At 46.9% G+C, this 20,575-nt stretch overlaps 1 protein-coding gene and 1 pseudogene across 1 annotated transcript in view; both read right to left on the reverse strand.

Moving 5' to 3' along the window:
• Positions 1 to 506: 506 nt before the first annotated feature.
• LOC144133845 (endothelin-converting enzyme 1-like) overlaps positions 507 to 20,575 on the reverse strand; it is a 42,852-nt gene continuing 22,783 nt past the window's right edge. The window contains exons 3-4 of the mRNA XM_077666923.1: positions 11,108 to 11,293; positions 507 to 707 (exon numbers count right to left, since the gene is read on the reverse strand). Of these exons, the coding sequence (XP_077523049.1) occupies positions 519 to 707; positions 11,108 to 11,293 (375 nt within the window). The 3' untranslated portion in view covers positions 507 to 518. The remainder of the gene's footprint in view (positions 708 to 11,107; positions 11,294 to 20,575) is intronic.
• LOC144133615 (uncharacterized) lies at positions 6,785 to 7,687 on the reverse strand (annotated as a pseudogene).

Below are 20,575 nucleotides of genomic sequence, written 5' to 3' on the forward strand. Positions count from 1 at the left end.
CTACGCCAACACGGAGGCCTTGGCGGGCCTTAGACTAGCCGAGGAATGAGTTCGCTTCAGTGACCCTGGCCCAGGACATCCTCGACACTTTATATTTCGTTAAGTAATGTTTACTTTTACTCTCGGAGCATTTAAAGGCTAACAATTTCATACAGCAGGAAAATTCGCTATCCTTGGGTTATCAAAAATCACGCAAAGGCACAATTCCGCATATACTATGTGACAAATAGCAATGGCGGTAAAACGATATAAGTATTAAAAAGTTCATTCAATGCACATAAAGTGCCTGCAAAGCCCTTTTCTTCAGCATCGAAGGCCATGGGTGTCGCATTCCGCTCAACGTATGCATACATTTGCGTCAGAAAATCGGTCTGATTGGAGACGGCCGTATTTGGAAAACTCTGCACTCAGTCAAACTCGGCACATAACCAACATTACGCGTGGAACTTCGGAGCGTAGCTTGAACAACGCACGAAAAAGAAACAGACAAGCACAGGAGCCTCGAGTACGGAAGGGGGTCAGTCGAAGAAGGTACACTTTGTCGCCGGGTTCATGTTCGAGAACAGGGGACAGTGGAAGGCTTCCGCGAATGGCGCAAAGTTGGCCACCGCCTTGTTACAGTCGCCGCCGTACAGGTTGTCGGCGGCTGTCTTGGAGCAGCTGATCAGGCACGCGGTGATGAAGAAGACCTTCTCTTCTGTCAACTCCTGCAACAGGCGGTGGAAGCACTGTTTCGATAATGTGCTCTTTCTGAAATGCTCCAGAAACAAATCATATGCTTTCTTCGACCGCGAGAAATGTGTCGTGCTCTTTAGTGCTATCATTGGCTTATGAAATCTAAGGTTCGACGAAATCTCGTCTGGTCGGGTGAATACATTGGCGAAAATAACGAAGCGCCGACCAAAAGGTGTTGTCAAGATGGAAGGACGTTTCGACTTCCACACGGAAGTCTTGTTCACTTGACTTCCACACGGAAGTCTTGTTCACTTGAGTGAACAAGACTTCCGTGTGGAGTCTTGTTCACTTGAGTTAACAAGACTTCCGTGTGGAAGTCGAAACGTCCTTCCATCTTGACAACACCTTTTGGTCGGCGCTTCGTTATTTTCGCCTATCATTGGCTTAGCGCGCCGTTTTGACACATCCTACAAAGCATCAATAGCGTAAAAACACCTGTCCACTATATATGCTCCGCGGCCGCCGTAGACAGCCTGGCAGAGTATACAGCTTCGCGGAGCTCTTCCATGCCACGGAAATTGATAAGTCCTGCTCTACTCGCTTGAAGCCCATCATGCCATTATTATAGGCGTAGAACTGTTCAAGTACTATACAGATCTAATTATAGTATCATGTTATCTTCTCCGTGCAATGTATGAGTCAGAATGTGCAGTTCACTTACCACCTCTACATAATTTATAGTTACAATTGTTCTCTCAATGTCTTGGTCTTATCATCACTGGGACGAGACAGAAGTGGTTAGGTCGTGTGAGGAAAGAAAAACTAACATATAACCGCTGATAGGTTCTTCGTTTACCGCAACACTACAAACAGGCTGGCTTAAACAATGTAAGCCTAGAATTCTACATGTATATGAAGCGAACCTTTTTTATGTCAAAACCAGCCCCTCAAATCCATGTCCAGCTTCCTCGGGCAAAAATTTTGAAAATTAGAAAATTTTAACAACCTGTTATGATAGTATTGAAGGTAATGGTTCATTATTCTATTATGTAGCAAATTCTTTTGTTTAAAATGTTTCCATCAATCGTATCGAAGAGTTTTGACTGCCATGGCAACCCAATGGGGAACGCTTTTAATGATAACAAAAATGTTAATTGAAAAAAAATGCCAGAGTGCCGTCGGTTTCATCTGAACATATCTTGATTGTTATAGTGAAATCTTACATTATATGGAGATATTGCGTTCATAAACAGTTTCCCGCTTATAAATGCTTTTGTCCAGAATTGCCGGGTGTGTCCTTTTTGCTCAATAGCGTCCTACTAGTACGACCACGCTTTCTGTAAGCGGTGTCCGGTTTAAAGTGGGTTTAAGAGGCTCCAAGTTATTCCTGTGCAAAGATGATGTTGCATGCCTTTAGATTTGTGTGTTTCGTGCGTACGCAAAAGATCCGCCACTCTTCTGTGGGCGTAATATTTCAGATTCGACGCCCTTGACTGCGTCGGAACTCTCGAAAAATATAAATATATTTACGCGTTGGCATAATAAACCTACCGGCGAGAATAGAAATGTGATTTTGAAGTTGATGTAAAATTTTTGAAGGATTACCACACGTTAAAGGGAGCGTATTTGTGTATTGTCCAATATCGTACAATGGCTAGAAACTCGGTGTTGTGAAAAATATTTCCACCAATAAACGAATGAATCTGCATTCTTAAATGAAAAGAGCGTTTTATGAAAAGTACTTGAATTTTTCAAACGCCTGAAGTTTCGTTATATATGGGTTAAGCGTTTGAATGAAATGAACAACATTTCTGCAATTTTATTGCACTTTTTTTATGCCTCACGCAATATAAGATTCCTTATACACAACAGCCATTATTTTTAAGTTCTTGAAGCCGACGGCCAAATAGCACACAGAACTAATTCAGTTATAAATTATTTACAGCTCGTAGGGGAATAATACGGGAAGATTTCTTTGCTAATATCTTGCGCATCATTTTAATGAAGAAAATACCAATGAAAATTTTTTGTCTCTACGGACCATTTACTACGGTCAAAACAAGCATTCGACTCAGATGTCGACCCATTCGAAGGGCTTCTGTTCAGTTGTGACGCACCTGGGGTTCCTGTGAGTGACATCGATGAACATGTGTTTTATCTCTACAATGTAGCCGAATGCATTCTTACCTACCCTGATTTTACTTGTATTTTTGTTGTCTTGGTTCCGCTCTGGAGTCACTGCCCTTGTTTAATGGAGGAATTATATTGCTACAACATGTACATAGCTACCTATCGTAAAATAATATTGTTACGTACTCAGCAGGCACTGAGTGAGTCTGGGGTGTTTATTTAAGAGATTTAGCGATGGGGCGCAGAGCTCAAAGCGATCAGACCGACCAGCTTCCTTTTTCTCTACAGTTCTGATCTCCTCTCTTTCGTCGTCTACGCAAAGCACGTTACACTTCCCCTTCCGCAGACGAAGCCTCCCACGGCGAGCTAAGCAAAGTCCCGAGGGCTGAAGCTTTTGAGCCGAGCAATATGCACCACATGGGTATTTCGTGAGCATCAGCCGCTGTCAGTAAGGCGTGAGACGACGTAGTTCAATTCACTGATGCGCTCAAGCACAACAAAAGGGCCAGTGTAGTGGGACAGGAGCTTCTGACACAAACCGCGCTTCCGGAGCGGCGTCCACAACCACACTCGATCGCCAGGGTCATAGGAGATGGGCTGGTGGCGAATGTTGTAGCGGTGTTTAGAGCGCTGCTGAGAGTCCAAAATGCGGAGGCGGGCAATTCGATGTGCTTCTTCAGCTCGGCAGAGTGTAGGGGCGATGGAAGGCTCATCGTAGATAGAGAAAGGAAGGATGGTGTCGATGCAGCGGCGGGGAACGCGAGCATACAGGAGGTAAAAGGGGCTGTAGCCAGTTGTTTCATGCCGTGCAGTGTTGTAGGCATACGTAATAAAAGGAAGGACATCATCCCAGTTCTTAAGGTCAGAATCGACGTACATGACTAGCATAGTGGTGAGCGTGCGGTTTGTGCGTTCGACGAGGCCGTTCGTTTGTGGATGATACGGCGACGAGTGACGAAAATTACATTCGCAGCGACGAAGAAGTGCTTCGACAACATCCGCAGTAAACTGGCGTCCACGATCACTGATGAGAACGCGAGGAGGTCCATGACGGAGAATGAGAAAGTGCAGGAGAAAATTAGACACATCGGAAGCAGTGGCAGACGGTATAGCTGCTGTTTCACAGTATCTGGTTAGGTGATCAACACACACGATCGCCCAGCGGTTGCCACTCGCAGACCGGGGAAAAGGGCCTAACAGGTCGATGCCCACTTGCTCAAATGGAGTGGTCGGAGGTGTGACAGGGTGCAGCTGGCCTGGCGAACACATGCAGGGATGTTGAAACGCTGGCACTGGACACAGCTGGCTACGTATTGTTGAATCGTTTGACGCATTGTGGGCCAGTAAAAACGTTCTTGTGTGCGGTGAAGAGTTCGGACAACTCCCAAGTGGCCTGACGTGGCATCGTCGTGCATCAGTTGAAGAACTGGGATGCGAAGGCTTTCCGGCACGACGAGAAGGAACCGTGCACCGCCGGGCGTGAAATTCTTCTTGTAAAGTAAACCAGCGAGAATACAGAAACGGGAAGCAGGGAAATGGCCGGCGGCGTCGAAGAGTGCTGTTAACGTCGTGTCCTTGCGCTGTTCAGTCTTGAACTGGTTAGCATCAGGAAACGTGGGTGAGACAGAAGCGAGGTAGTCGTCGAAGTTGTCGCCATCGCAAGCAGTCGTCGGAAGCGGCAAGCGCGACAGACAGTCAGCGTCGGCGTGTTGACGACCGCTTTTGTACACGACAGTGAAGTTGAACTCTTGTAGCCGCAAAGCCCAGCGGGCAAGTCGGCCACATGGGTCACGGAGATTCACGAGCCAACGGAGCGAATGATGGTCGGTGACGATGGTAAAAGCATTGCCGTACAGGTAGGAACGAAAGCGTTGCAGAGCAAAAACTACCGCGAGACACTCTTGTTCGGTAACTGTGTAGTTTCGTTCCGACTTGCTCAACGACCTACTGGCATAAGCTATCACATGCTGATCTCCGCCGTGGCGCTGGATGAGCACACCGCCAACTCCGACACCACTGGCGTCGGTGTGAACTTCGATGGGAGCAGACGGGCAAAAATGGCGCAGAATGGGTCCCGACGTCAGGAGAAATTTCAGATAGCGGAATGCAGACTCACAGTCAGGGGTCCACTGGAATGGCACGTCTTTTTGTAGGAGGCACGTGAGTGGGAAGGCGACGTCGGCAAACCGCGGAACAAAACGGCGAAGATACGAGCACAGCCCTAAAAAACTGCGAAGTTCATTGACTGATTGCGGCGCTGTGAAGTTGGTGACAGCCTCAACTTTCTGGGGACCCGGCCGGACACCATCTTTATCATTAGTCATTTATCATTTATATTAGTCCAAAAGGCATGACAATAAATTCATACAGTCCGTCAGGTGTGACAAATGCAGTCTTTTCTTTGTCGTTCGGGTGCATTGATATTTGCCAGTACCCTGACCTTAAATCAACCGAGGAAAAATATGAAGTGGAGTGTAGACAATCGATGGCATCGTCTATGCGTGGGAGCGGAAACACATCTTTTTTTGTGATGGCATTTAGGCGACGATAATCTAAGCATAACCGCCACGTATTATCATTCTTTCTCACGAGGATCACTGGGGCCGCCCAAGGGCTTGAAGATTCCTGGATAACTCCTCGGTTTATCATGTCATGAACTTGTTGGTCTATTATCTCACGTTCGGCTGGTGATACGCGGTAAGGCCTCTGTCGTATTGGAGGTGCGGATCCAGTATCGATCACATGATGAATGCGAGAACGGGAATGGGTACTGGAGGGTCTCTGGAAAAATCGAACACTGACATGCTTCGAAAGCAGTCCCACCAAAATGCGACGCTTGGTCGTGGAAAGGGACTTATTAATCATGGCCTGAACTTTGGACAATTCACAGGGGTGTCCCGGTTCTTCAAAAGCGTGTTCACTGCGCGCCGCAACGGAAACCGACAAGCCTTCCTCGAAATGGGCAAGCTTCATGCCACGAGGTAACACGGCGGGCTCTTCCGAATAGTTCACTGTCCACAGCGTGGTGTGGCCGCCACTAGTTACGCGGACTACGCAACGGGGCACGAGGACAGTCTTCTTTGCTCACGTCAGTGCAGTCGGTTCCGCCACGGCATCGAAGGCATCACACAAAATTTGCGATGAAACAACCGGCATAAATCCGGCAGACATCGCCGGTACAACTGTGTCCTCTGACACAGAGAACGCTCCGAAATCAAGAGAGGAGCTTTCCACAAGAGCCGACATCAGAGTTGCGTCGAATGAAATCCCTCCAGTACGACAGTCTAATGTGGCACCGCACTGCTGCAAAAAGTCAATTCCAAGTATAACGTCATGTGTGGAACGTGACAGCACAGCAGATTCAGTCCTGAACACTTGACCACCGATAATAACCAGAACAGACACCAAGGGGGAACTAATGTTTCACCCCCAACACCCCGAAACACCACAGCCCGATCCCAAACAAACATTACTTTCCGACCCAAACTATTCTTGAAGTTCAAACTCATTATAGATACTGGCGCACCGATATCTACTAACGCCATAGTTCCAATTCCGTCGATAAGCACTTCAAGTTTGTTCTTTAACATAAATACGGGAAGAGGGATTGATGATATCGACTCGCCGGCGGCTTCACCTCCATCGGCCGCGCCGTCTAGTTTGCCGGAGGAGGCGAGCGGCGTCGAGGAGATGGTGAGCGTCGTTGACGTGAAGGTGGTGGTGTCAGGCTGCGGTCGGAGGCAGGCGAGGTGTTTCGCAGCAATGCCGCACGGTAGCTACCCCAAGAGGATGTCGGCGTTGGGTGCGGAACTGCCGCATTGGGACTGATGGAAGTGTTCGGCCACAGGCGACGGTCTGGTTGCATCGGGCCTCGTCGGCAGCAGTATCGGGATATATGTCCGGTCATGCCACAGCGGTAACACACAGGTGGCGGGCGCCAGCGATCAACGTATGATGCTTGCCAAGCGGGGTCAGAACGTTAGTTGTAATCATCTCGAGGCTGTTGTCGCGCCAAGTCGCCTGTGTAGGCACGCCGTCTTCCCACAGACTGGTAGGCAGACTGTACCTCGCGGGGTCTCCGATCGGCGAAGTTCTGCGAAACGCCAGCTGGAACCGAAGAAGTAGATGGTGTGGCGGGCTCTGCCTGCAATGCACAACCATCTTGCTGGGCGTCATCCCGGCGCATGGGGTCTTGATACCGGAGGACTTCCTCGCGCACAATTTGGCGAATCATATCAGCCATTGACACTGGAGCAGCGACGTCAACGCTGGCGATGGAGGTGACATTCGCCAGGCGCCCGAATTTCGGCACAATACGACGAAGTTTCAAAGCCTCGAACGCTCTGCAATGCTTGATGACGTCGGCTGTCGACTTCAAGCTGTCTTTGCTAATAAGGACGTTGTATACATCTTAAGCAATCCCTTTAAGTAAATGTCCGACCTTATCTTCAACAGACATCCGCGGGTTCACTAGCCTGCACAACTTTACGATTTCTTCAATGTACATGGTGCAAGTCTCACCAGGTAATTGGGCCCATTGAAGCAACGTCTGTTCGGCGCGCTTCTTTTTGGCAGAGCCGTCACCAAAACATTTCTTTATCTCTTCTATAAAACGTTCCCACGTGGTAAGAGGGTCTTCATGGTTATCAAACCAAATCAGCGCTGTCGCTTCCGAAAAGAATACCACGTTGGCTAGCCTCACTGTGACATCCCAGCCGTTATAGCGACTCACCCGCTCGTAATTAGTCAACCACTCGTCGACGTCTTCATCGGACCTTCCAGCAAAGGTGCGAGGTTCGCGGCGATGCTGCCAGTGGCCCGCCGCGGGTGCTGCTTGCTCGGCGCTGCCGTCCTGAGGCATATCCAGTGGAAGTGGTGGCATTCCGACAACTCTGCGGCTGCGTTGAGGAACAGGGGAATCCGTGGTGATACCCAGCACCTCCACCACAACTGTTACGTACTCAGCAGGCACTGAGTGAGTCTGGGGTGTTTATTTAAGAGATTTAGCGACGGGGCGCAAAGCTCAAACCGATCAGACCGACCAGCTTCCTTTTTTTCTACGCTTCTGATCTCCTCTCTTTCGTCGTCTACGCAAAGCACGTTACAATATTAAGCACTAAATGCTTTTAGCTCCCGTTGTCGGCGCGCCGCGCGTGAGCATGGAGCCTGAACTGAGAAGAACACGGAGACAAACCTAAACAACCATGGCAAGGCTTTCAGTACGCCTGGCGCTATATGCTGCGCTGCCGTTGCAGCAGCGCATGCGTCAAAAAGACTCTTCGTGGTCCCGTGGTGGGCAAAGCTATTCGGTCATTCCAGCTCCTATAGGCGGCGCGGCGCCAGCACGACATGGCGGACAAGGCGGTGATAGCGCCGATGCCATAGCGTGCGCCTCTGTTGAAGCAAAGCGGTTTCTTGACGTTGTGGCACTTTTGGTGCGAATATTAGAGTCTAGATGATCAGCAGTACATGATTGTCGGTTATTAATAAGTTCCTATGCTTAAGTCTGGGTGCATTACAGGCGCTAATTAAATTTTTTATCGATATGAGCATGAAATCGCTAGTTCGCAAGTGCAGCAAAAACTCTGAAACTTGCGAAATCAGCATAGTAAAGTGCGACAAACACTTTGATATGTAATTTTTTGCGCGTTCACATTCTTGTTCTTTCGGCACTCACCTGAAAGCGGAAAGAAACTACTTTAACGACCCAAACAGTCTGACGCTATATTTCGGTCCTTACCCGCATAAATACGGTATGTGCATTTATTGCGCGCTGATCTTATAAGGACACAACTGAAAACAAAAAATCAGCAGTTGGTAATGCTGGTGACGATTCATGGCGTAATATAACATCACCTAACAATTACAACAGTGATCAAAATCTCACTTTTTAATGTGGCTGTATCAATAAAGCGAGAAAGATCAAAACCCTTGAGCCTAAAATTTTGACTCCTGATTGGCTGCTTGCTTAGGTGAACAGAAAACTTTTACCAGCGGTCTCTATTTTCTTACGGAGGAATTCTGTTCGGTGCTGCTGAATGTGGGTGTAGCTTTACTGCAGATTTAATTGCATCCTACCATAGTCCACCTGCAGCGTAAGTTCGTCGCATATGCGGTAAAAAAAGAGGAAGTGTAGCTGTTGTTTGAAGCGGCAGCCAGGGGGTCGTTCGAGCTTTATAATAAAGTCCAAATTAGCGCCCAAAATGTGTTTTTGACTATCGCTGGAGAACGCTTCGATCGAGTAAGCAGACGACAGTTGCCAAGAAGCGTTTGCGGTTTTTCATCCACTTTGCGCATTATGTCCGAGAACTGAAGATACAATATTGTGGAGTTCTTGCCATTCATATCGCCATTACGCAGTAAAGTTGTGGCCAGAAAGCCGTGTTTAATCCTGACTGGAATGGACTGAAGCGCCTTTGTTTTCTGCAAACGTCCGCCCTAAAATATAACCACTAAACTTCATATCAGCTCAGTGTTTAAGCACTGCACTGCTTTCATGCAGCTGTAAAAACTGGTCGAATGAACAAAACTCCGAACAAAAATGCATTGACGACACGGTGCCGTGGCGTCCACACAGTGTACGTCGCTGAGTAACAGACGGTCACTGGGCTCAAACACGTTATCAACCTGCAGAATGCACTTAACCACTGCTTTTTAACTCTTTACATGTTTGCAGAAACAACGTGTTTGCTATTTGGAATGTTCGCACGCCGTAGAAAAGCAGAAAATGCTCAATTCTGACGCATATCTTACGCTCCTAACCACTGCGATTGCACAAGCCGCGCAGAGTGATCACCAGCTTGCCGCTTCAGGAAGAGGCCGCGTGGCGCCGCCACCGCCGCTGGAACAACCGAATCGCGTGGGGCAATGGAGCCTAAGTTTGCCCTGGAGCCTGATAGGCACGAGCGCAGTCCTGGACACACGCGAGGATCTAGACGACAGCATTGCGAGAGTTGCAATCATTACGTTGTGCACACAACCCAAGAACGCAGGTTCTGTGGTGCCATCTGTCGCTGCGGCCTGTAGCCAACACGAATTTGTAGTTCGATGCTGTGGCCGGTGGGGTCGGTGGCGACGGCAAGGAAATGGCGAATGTATAGGCCGATTTAAAACACCGTTATAGAAATATATTGAAAAAAGGAATGAAAGAAAAATTACATATAGGGTGAGTATTGTGGCAACCGCTACGACCTCGTTTCAAAGGGGACCCTCCTATATTTCAGCCATTCATCCTTTCAACCAAATGAGACTATAATAAAATTATAACCAAATTGTTCTAGCCGCGGCCAATGTTCCAGCCTTCAGTGCAGCAAGTGCTGGCGCAATCCTTCTTCAGCACATGGCGAGCGTTGGTTGCATGCGTCGCCAAAAATAAAAAGCGGCAAAGAAAGACAGGGAAGCGGTCGCTCGTGAAGACCTAAAAAAATTGCCTGGCTTAGCTAAGGTTAAGCCTAGGATGCGAAGCATAATAGACGTTTTAGTCGCTGTATGACTGCCTCGGCGTGACGAGCGGGGCTCTTTTATACAATGCCGCGACGACAATCGCCCCCTAGCGGGAGGAGCGGGAGTTAGCCTTGGTGGTCACGGCCGCGCGGCGACCGCGCGAGTTGAGCCCCGTCTCTCCTCAGCTGTCGTGACGTTAGACCACGTGCTCGGCTGCAGCGCCTCTAGCGGGAGGAACGGGAGTTAGCCTTGGTGGTCGCGGCCGCGCCAGGCTGGGCTATGGTTGAGCTTAGTGTCCCTATTATGCTTCGCATAATAAAAATGGCTGGTGGGGACACTCCCCAAGGCTACAGTGTGCCAAGGCTAGATTTTTTGCGGCTATGGATGCATGAGCCTCCTAGAGTACAGCCTCCTAGAGTACAGTTCCTGGAGTGCATTTCATTCTTGCATCTACTCTCGATGACGAGATAATCATTGAAGTTTTTTTCTCAGACTGAAAAAAATTCTCAATAATATTTAAGCTATATTTCGCCTGGTTCGCCTTTATTGTTAATTCCCCAATATATTTAGCAACTCACTTTCATCAGTACACTAATGCGCGTCCCATTCATCTCATCATTAGATAAGTGAAAAATAAAAATACCCTAAGCTCACTGTTAAACTCGATGGAAAAAAAAAACTTATCCTATTGAAGTCTGCACTCTGACCGAATGCTTTGATTCTGCAAGCCTGTAGCCGCTGCTTCAGGAATTTCACTATTACAACGCTTGCAGCAATGCGCTTCAGTGCCGTTGTGGAAGCATCCACAAAGAGAGTGATGCGCCTCATTTTTACGCGCCTTAGTTTTCACGCTACCTACAGTAGAGAGCTGCAGATCATTATCGGCGAGGTCTTGCTTGAAGGCAGCGTACGCCACCTCGATCGCCGGCACCTCGGGGAATACGCTGGATTTGCTGCTGATCAGGCAGCCGAGCACACGCTCCTCGAAGAAAGTCTTCACACCGTCGCTCAGCCAGGAGGACACAATATGGCCACGCGGGTCGACCTGCGGGGTAACATCGGGTGACATGTACTCTTTCAACTCTTTCGGATAAAGGTTGCGAGCAACAACAACGGCACATCGCGAGTAAGCGATCCAAGCCTTAACAATACACTGAAAAAAGGTGAGCGATGGAGCGTACACCACCATTGACATCAGACTGACTACACCCACTGCAGGGCAAAGGCCACTCCCATCTCCCTTCAATTAACCCCTGTGCTTTGACAGCTGCACCCGCCGTATGCCTGCAAAGTTCTTAACCTTATCCGCCCACCTAACTTTCTCCCGGCCCCTGATATGCTTGCCTTTTTTGGAATATACTCAGTTACCGTTAAGTACCAGCTGTTATCTTGCCTTCGCATTACATGCGAAGGTGGTATATCGGTAAGATGGTATATCTATTCACTTTGTCCTATATACCATTCATGTTGGATTTCATTAGCTACTGTTTACAGTTAATGCCGTCCCACGTGTTGATGTGGCGTAGCGTTAGGCTCATTTTCCAACCTTATCCCTCGTATCGCTCTCCGGTAGGGTGCAGTGATGTGTCGATGTCAGTTTACTTGATATCATTTAAGGAGGTGCGCGTTTCGCTTATGTTAGATCTCTTCCGATTGATTTTATTAGATCATGGTATTTTATCGTGAAAGGCAACGGAAGAGCGGTCCTACTAGAATAATAGGCGCTTCACCTATGGAAGCCTCAGAAAAGAGACGTAAGACCTTATGGCATAAAGTCGACAGTTGAAGACTGGCCACTTAGCACGGTTATCATGGAGATTTCTCAAGTAATTGTTCTCATATGTAGGTGTCGATGCTCTCCGAAACCTGGCACGATCTGACAAGTAAAACACACTGCGAAAGTATTAATAACAAGTTTTGAGCGGCATTCTCCTTCGGGGCGCTGTAGGGTCAGATAACTAAAGCTACGAGGAGAATTTGCGGCGGTGCTGAGCGAACTTAAAATGGATAAAAATAAATTTTAAGTGCACGAGATTAATGTTGCAAAACTTGACTGATGGCGGATTCAGGATTTTATGGGGAAACAGTAAAGGCTTGGTTATTGTTTAGGGCGAGTTTTTTTTTTTTTTCTTACACGGGCACACGGGCCGCTGTCTGAACCGAGAGGCTATACGACCACAAAATACACTGGGTGTTGCACCTAAGGCTTTCTGCAATTTTTAAAAATAGGTTCTTTCAGTTAGAACCGCACCTTTTCGGCGTAGCATTGTCAGTGGTATAGTGCATCAGGGTACAGCTAAGATGTCCCAATTAGCACGTTGTGTTTTTTTTATTTGCAAACACTGCAGACTATTGAAGGGACCATGCAGGATCAGATACATGGTAGAAAAAATGACAAAAGCAAATTGAACAAGGAAAACAGGCAGGCAGAACTAAACGCAAATTAACAATCCATCATCACAGAGGCACCACGGTGGTAATGATGTTAGAGCAAGGCGATTAACATGTGCTATGAAATACTTGACTGTGTTGCAGTTCACAACAGTAGATGGCAGTTAATATTAGTATGCTTAGTGACATTAATAATTTTTAAGCTGTTACTGTTAGGCTCCTTAATTATTGAGAGGCGTGTAACCCACCGTAAGTAATATCCACATAATTTTCTAGAATTTTGAAAACACGGTTACCGGCGCTCTGGCCCAACATATTTTTGCTCCATCGAGCAAAAATACATGCGTTTTCAAGAAGCATGCAGGAAAAGCAACCTCTCTACGGCACGTAACTCGTTTCAACCAGCCAAAATGTGTTGGGTCCCAGCTCCGTGGCTAAAATCTTTTTCGGAATTATAAAAAACTGACATGGATTTTACGGTGAGCGGCATGGCTCTAAAAAACCTCGGGGAATAAAACTAACACTGAAAAGTTTATTATTCAGCTGCTAGTCAGGACGTCTTAGCTGTATTCTAATGTACTGCACCGCGTACAGTGCTATTCCGGAAAAATGGTTTTTCTAACTCAAGAAGCATATTTTTAAAAATTGCAGAAAGTCATAAGGGAAAAATCATGTATATCAGTACGTGCCCAATAACTTTCGCTGTGCAACGATTTTGCAGCCAACTTCAAGCACTTTCATTGTAGCGTCGTCCACCAAATTAACCAATCAAGAAGATTCCTTCCTCGGTCATATAGAGGAGCATCAGGCTGTGACGTCACGAAAATGTGGCGGCGCTGGAGTCAGCACTGACTTTCGTTGTCTAGGAAAAAGGCGGGACTGTACGCATTAGATTATTACGCATTAGAACATTATTCTCGATATGCCGACAAATTGTGGTGTCGTTCGTTGAGCCGCAAGGCAGTAGATTAGAAGCGGAATAAATTTCCACGTGTTTATTGTCATCAGACAGGAGGACACTAATGGGCAATGGCTGTGAAGAATGGACAAGATCGGCGGCGGATCGTCTTCGCGGCTAACAATAATTTCTGTATGAAAACCTGATCAGTTGTCATCTCTCAATCAATGTAGCTGCTTTCAGGTGGTGCGGCGAGCACTGAAACAATCAACGCACGCAATTCGTTCGCGTCCCAATGTAATGTTCGCTCAACATGAGAAGCTTAGACGCGAAGTTTCGCGTTTATGATACCGTAAGTTGAACGCGTGGAGGGGCGTTTTCAGGTGCCAGTCACCCGAAGTGCGTGCCGAGGATCCCTTCGCGCCTTAAGGTCAAAACGCCTGCTGCCAGTCGCCCTCAGCTTTCAAAGCCAGCGGCTAAGAGCGTTGTCTGAAGCATTACCGTTCTTGGATAGTAGCCCGACGTGTAATTTTTCCTTATTTCATTTTCAGCAGCTTTAAGAAGTGTCTCATTTCAACATATGTCCTAAGAAGCAGTTAATCATCGCCAGAGTCTCGCAGACGCGCTATTTCATTTGCCATATTATCTGAATTTTTCCCATTGCAGGCGGGTCAGAACCTGGCGAACACAGCAAATACAACAAAGCCCACCCCGATTAAGCAAAAGGCGCGCATCTGAACTCAAATTTTAAGGTAAGAAGAAGATTGAATTGAAATATTTAGTCAGAAATATTTAGGTCAGCTTGTGAATGTAATTTTCATTTCAAGTTTGAGGAAAATGTCTATGTTTGAGTTTGTACAGCTCTCCAAACCCAATAGAGCACAAAGAGACTACTGTTGCGGATTTACCGCTAGAATGAGACATGTGCTCCTGCCACAATTACCTGTTTCGTCATACCAAATGAACAAGTTAAATTCGCTGCCGCTGCAGCAAATTCCAAAGAACATAAAAATCGCATTCGTCATATGCAAAGTAACTGTATGAAATTAGCGTTCAGTAATTTTGCACGTTTTCCGGACTGAACTGATTCCACGGAGACGAGGTTCGTCCTGCGAAAAATCTGCTTCGCGTTGTCCATTTCTGCTTTCTCGTTGCACAAGAAGTCGGGTATGCTGTATCTGCCTAAAAATTTGGAAATGTAGACGATTAGTTGCTCTCTATACTTCGCACTTTAACGGTTTAATTTAATCATCCAGCGTTGACACTCATTGTACCAGCGCAGAAGGAAGCCGATGTAGCGCTCGGCCAGGTAGCTGCAACCAGGCGAATTGGGTGAAAAATTTCCATTTGTAACCACCAAGCAGCGAGTACGCTTTAAAACAATTGCACATGAAACTCATTTGCGAAGGCAGCGTCGCTTGGCGCAGTATTACACAGTTTTGATTCAAAAGAGGGATAATACGGGCTGATTGATACTACATATTAACGTACCAAAGCATCAGCGCTTTTTCAAGACGGGACAGAGAGCGACGCAGACACTTGCGGTGGTTAGCAACGAAAATGGTGGATTGCGAAATTTCGAACAGCAAATAAAGGCCACCTGACAAGCAAGATAAGAGCAATAACAAGAAGAAAGTCAAAAAGGCGACCACGCACCAACAACTCGGGAAGAAGTGCATGTTGTTGGGCGAGTCGGTCGTACATCGTTACGTAAAGGCACTGCGAAAAATAATACAAACATGGACGACAACATTGGCGCCCGTCCTTGTGCCCTTCTCGTCCATGTTTGTATTATTTTACGCAGTACCTTTACTTAACGATGACTCGGGAAGAAATACTCACGGTCACTGACTAAGATAAGCACGTTCCTGTGGGAAAAAACTATTCACAGGCTAGTGATGCATGCGTCATTTGGCCTTTGTATATTGTAGGCCCCGTAAATGAGCCTCCAGGTCTCTTCTTTATATCTACAGATAACGTCGGTGCAGACCGAAGTGCTGACCGCAGCGCTGTAGCGGCCACTGCGGTGTTGGCATGAATCCAGGGAGGGCGCTTTTGCCTCAAGCATGCGGGCATTGGCTGCACCTCTTCTTCAATGCACCATAGCATAAACTTTCCCTTACGCTGAACCCAAAAAGTTACATTCATAAAAGTCTTTTCGCCATTACGCTAACAAGTTTATGGTTAAACCGAAGCGCGAAGAAACGATGGCGAAAAAGAAAAGGTAAAGGCTCGCAGGACCTATGATCTTCAAGATCTTCTAGCAAGCAGAGAGCCAAAATGTGGCATGAATCCATTTGTTCAGTATTTGCTCTACTTAACCTTGTCTTATTGGAGATAAAGTTTTTGCAGAGTTTGCTAGCACTCGCTTTTTTGCAGTTCATGTTCATCCAGGAAAATTGATACCATGCACATGGTAGGTACAACGCAATATCAACTTGCTCACTTTCTAGCTCTGCTGTTATCCACTGTTCTGTTCCAGCAAAATTTACCTTTTTAGCTGTTTCTCAGAAAAAAAGGACACAGAAATTTTCACTCAGTATTTCAAAATATGTAGTTGGGCGCAGCTGGCAAAAGAAAAGGTTAATTGGAGAGACAGGGAAGAGGCCTTTAGTCCTGCTGTGGGCGTAGTCAGGCTGCTGCTGCTGCTGCTGATGATGATGCTCATGGTGATTGTATCATTGCAGGGATTACAATTTTTCGCGTTTTCGCTGAGCATGCACAAAAAAAAACCAACCATCACTGCTATCCATACCGGCACACCTACCAGGATAACGGAAGAGAACAGCGACTCTGGAATACCAGCATTACAGCAATAAAGCCAAAAAGGCAATGAACGGATGCCGCCACAAATAGGAAACGGCTTTTTTGGTGCATCGGTTCCACACTCATATCTGGGCAGCCCTTGTATGCGCAATTATTAACAATTCGGAGTTCTATTTGAGCCGTAAGCGTCATCAAAACAGCCGTAGCAGAGGAATTCGCAATCATGTCAGTAGTGTAATGCCCAGTCACGACATGGCGAAATGTATCCGTTGGTGCGCCGTCGCCGTTTGACCTTTTCAAAGCCACTCTTGTTTTCTCTCTCTCGTTTTTTTCTTGCTCCGTGTTATTACTACAAAGTGGCAGCTTCACAGCTGTGTGTCGTTTCGTTGGCTTCGTGCCAAATTAACGCAATCCGCGGCCCCAAAAGATGTGGCCACCCTGCGTACTCAACAAAACCAACAGGTTATGGGCCCAGGATGACGCGTCGACCACTTTTTTAGAACAAATGAGACGGATTGCCTTGGTTGAGTGATGAAAAGGTGCGGCCACGTTGAAGCATAAAAAGTAATTCTACACCGCCTTTACTACGTCGTGCCGATGTTTTCAGAAGTTTAGACAGGCGTGAGCATTGTGAAACTGTCCGGAAGAAGTGACTGACAAGCGATGTCTGCCCGTGAAGAAAAGTGAGAAGTATGCATTTTTTGTAAGAAAGACGGACCCTCACGCGACATTGGCGTTCCTACAGGATCCATGTTGGATGTGTACGGAAGACGCTTACACACGTCCGGCGTGAGTACGGCAAAACTGTCAGGAAGAGGTGACTGGCAAAACCTTACAATGGATGTTAGTGGCGAGATGTTTCGGGAAGGAGTGAAGAACAAATAGTTTTCGCGTGCTCTAATTCAGAAATAGCTCCGAAAAAGAAGTGCATTGTCTCTCTTTCGTTCGAAGATTAGCGAACATGTCGGCATTATACAAGTTTGGACTAACGAAGTTGTCACCAGATAACTATCACACATGGTCGACAAAGGCAAGTGCAGCTTTCGTACAGAAGGGATGCTGGGAAGCGATCGACCCTGGATTCTCGAATAAAGAAATCAATGGGCGAGAAAAGCAGGTTGATAACAAGGCCGTGACCTTTCTGTTCGTTATTGTCGAGGAGAACTACCTGGATGACATCACACTTGCAGAACTGCTAAAGACGCCTGGAATACGTGCAGGAAATGGACTCAAAGTTTGGACTCTTGCACATATTCCAGCTGAAGCGCAATTTTTCCAATGTAAAAATGAAGAGAAACGAGTCAATGCAGGATTACATAGGAAGATTGATGGTGCTGCTAGGAAGTCAAATGCGGGCTATGCATTTACATACAGAGAGGTTTCATTAGTGATGATTATGGGCTTCCTGACACATACGAACCGCTCATTTTGAAGTCGGAGCAAGACGAACAAACCCTCACGACCAAAGCAGTGAAGACAAGGCTGGTGATCTAAGAAAAGAGAAAGCTGCGTCGTGAAGAAGATCGGTTAAGCGACGAAGAGAGTCAAACAATGGCCCTGATCACTAAAGCTCTATTAAGGACAGAAACCAAGCAGCCCAATGAGAAGGTGCATCATCAACTCACTCTCAAGAAGGGCGAGAACGTTCGTCAATGCGCCTAAAGTATGGAAAAGAAGAAGGTGCGATGATTTGCTTGTGTCAAAACTGGTCATATAGCCAAAGATTGTGACCAGTTTTAACACGAAGAAGGTGAAGAGAAGGACAGACTCATCACAGGCAAAGATTGCAACACAGATGGCTTGTGCCAAAAATTTTATAACAGCGCCACCTCATGTGAGGCATCTTGATAGCGGTGCTACAGATCATATAACATCGCACAAGGCGAAGGTCACTGACTTCAAGCCATGCGAGCCAAGAGTATAAACTGCAAGCAAAGAATCCATGAGTTTCATTAGGAAAGGAAGAGATCAGATTCAACTATATGAAGAGTGCGGTGGGTCATTCATCAGGCTAGATGTCCTTTATGTGCCCGACTTGAACGGCGACCTACTATCAGTCGGAAGAATGAAGAGCGAGGTTTGCACGTGACGTTCGCTGGGGGCAAAGCCGATTTTACAGAGGACACCGGTGAGTTGATCCTTATTGTAACTGGAGACGGAAGACTATCTCTGCCAAAGAAGGACTAATGTCGACGAAGATGGCAAAAACAAAAGACACAACTTTGGGGCACAGACGACTAGGCCACCTTCACCAGGATGCTGTTCGAAGCCTCTGTGGAGCTAGAGAAGACCCTCTGAAGGACAAATGTGACACATGTCTGGGAAAGCTAAGGCGAAGGAGTTTCCCAAAGGGCGAGGAAGCACGGGATAAGATTGCACTGGAGCTGTGCATTCAGATGTGGTTGGAAAGATCCCACAAAGGACCAGATACTTTGTAGCCTTCACAGACGTCTACTCAAGATATACTGTGGCGTACCCCATGAAGGCCAAAAGCGAAGTGTTTCAGAAGTTTGACAAGTACAGACGCATGGGAGAGAATCTGCACAACAAGAAGGTTTAAACCTTACGCAGTGAAAAAGGAGGAGAGTACACAAGCATAGAGTTCAACGAGTACCTGGCCAAGCATGGCATAATGCACCAGCTGACCATTCCTGGCACGCCTGAGCAGAATGGAGTCGCAGAGAGAATTAACCAAACATTGCATGACACGACGAGGTGCCTCCTCATCGAATCAGGTGACACCAAAAGGATCTGGGCTAATGCCGTTGTCACTGCAAGTCAGATCAGAAACAAGTACCCATCGAAGACGGTTGGAGGAGAGTCACCAGAAACTCTGTGGACAGTGGGAGAAGTGAAACTGGACCACCTAAGAGTGTTTGGGTGTAGAGCATGGAGTGTGTGAATTAGACGGTGCAAAGGTAGCAAGTTGCACCCGAAAGCAGAAGAGTCCATACTGGTCGGCTACCCGGAAGGAGTGAAGGAGTACACGCTGTGGATCGTTTCTTTGTAAGTCGGGACGTTATCTTTGAAAAAATGTCCTTCTCATGCAAGCTTACCCAAGCTGCAAGTAGCAAGACTCGCGCATAGCGACACCTATTGTAAATTCACGTTACAAGTTGAAGACAGCTTGAGTGCGCCACATGATGTTGGTTGTTCAGATCGCAATGATACTGATTGCCACTATGCTGAATAAGTTGGCTCATCAGCCGATGAAGACGAGGCAAGTACACAGGACAAAGATGCTACGCAGCGACTGTTCAACGTGACAGATTTTGGTACGCAGGCACTAGGACGGTAGGAAAAACTAGCAAACAAGAAACCACGTCAAAGTGAATGTCACGGCTGCTGCACAACCAGGAAAAACAGCCAAAAGATCCAGAAACTCTGCACGAAGCCATATTTGCATCAGACAAGGAGGAATGTAAAGCAGCTATACAGAGTGAACTGGACAGCGTCGATGTTTCCAATACGAGGGAGATAGTGCCACGACCGAAAGAGAGACAAGTGGTAAAATGCAGGTGGGTGTTCCGCAAGAAGTACGACGAAAATGTTGACCTAGAGCGACACAAGACACGGTTGGTTGCATGCGGATACTCACAAGTGAAGGGCACCGATTACAAGAAAACCTTCTCTCCTGTTGTGAAGCTGAAGTCCGTCAGGACACTGCTGGCCATAGGAGTTGAGAGGTGTTGGAAGATACAAAAGGTGGACATCACGGCAGCATACTTAAATGATGTTCTGAAGGAGGCCGTCTACATGAAACTACGGCAGCCTTTGAAATACTGTAAGAAGGACGAAGTCTGCCTTCCGAAGAAGAGCCTTTACGGGCTACGACAGTCTGGAAGGGAGTGGAACCTTGCTTTGGATAAAATGCTCAAGTCAGAAGGAATGACAAGATCAAAACCAGAACCCTGTGTTTATGTCAGCTAGAAGAAGGACCTCATCGTAGGAGTCTACGTTAATGACTTGATGATCATCGCGGAAGATGAGAAAGATTGCCGACTTCAAGAGCCGCTTTGGTCAAGAGTTTGATGCAAGGGAAATGGGTGAAGCTAGACAGATTCTTTCCATACTGCTGAAGAAATAAAAAGATGGAAAACTAACACTGGGAGAAGAAGGCCTACGCTAACGACATACTGGAGACGTTTGGCATTTCAGATGCACAGAGAGCATCATCTAATTTGGATCCTGGAAGCAAGTACCAAAGAGGAGACAACAATAACCATTCAAGTGAGGGCCTGCCCAGCAAGTACAGACAAGCAATTGGTGCAT

Source organism: Amblyomma americanum, chromosome 5 (genome assembly GCF_052857255.1).
Source record: "Amblyomma americanum isolate KBUSLIRL-KWMA chromosome 5, ASM5285725v1, whole genome shotgun sequence".
Classification (NCBI taxonomy): Eukaryota; Metazoa; Arthropoda; class Arachnida; order Ixodida; family Ixodidae; genus Amblyomma; species Amblyomma americanum.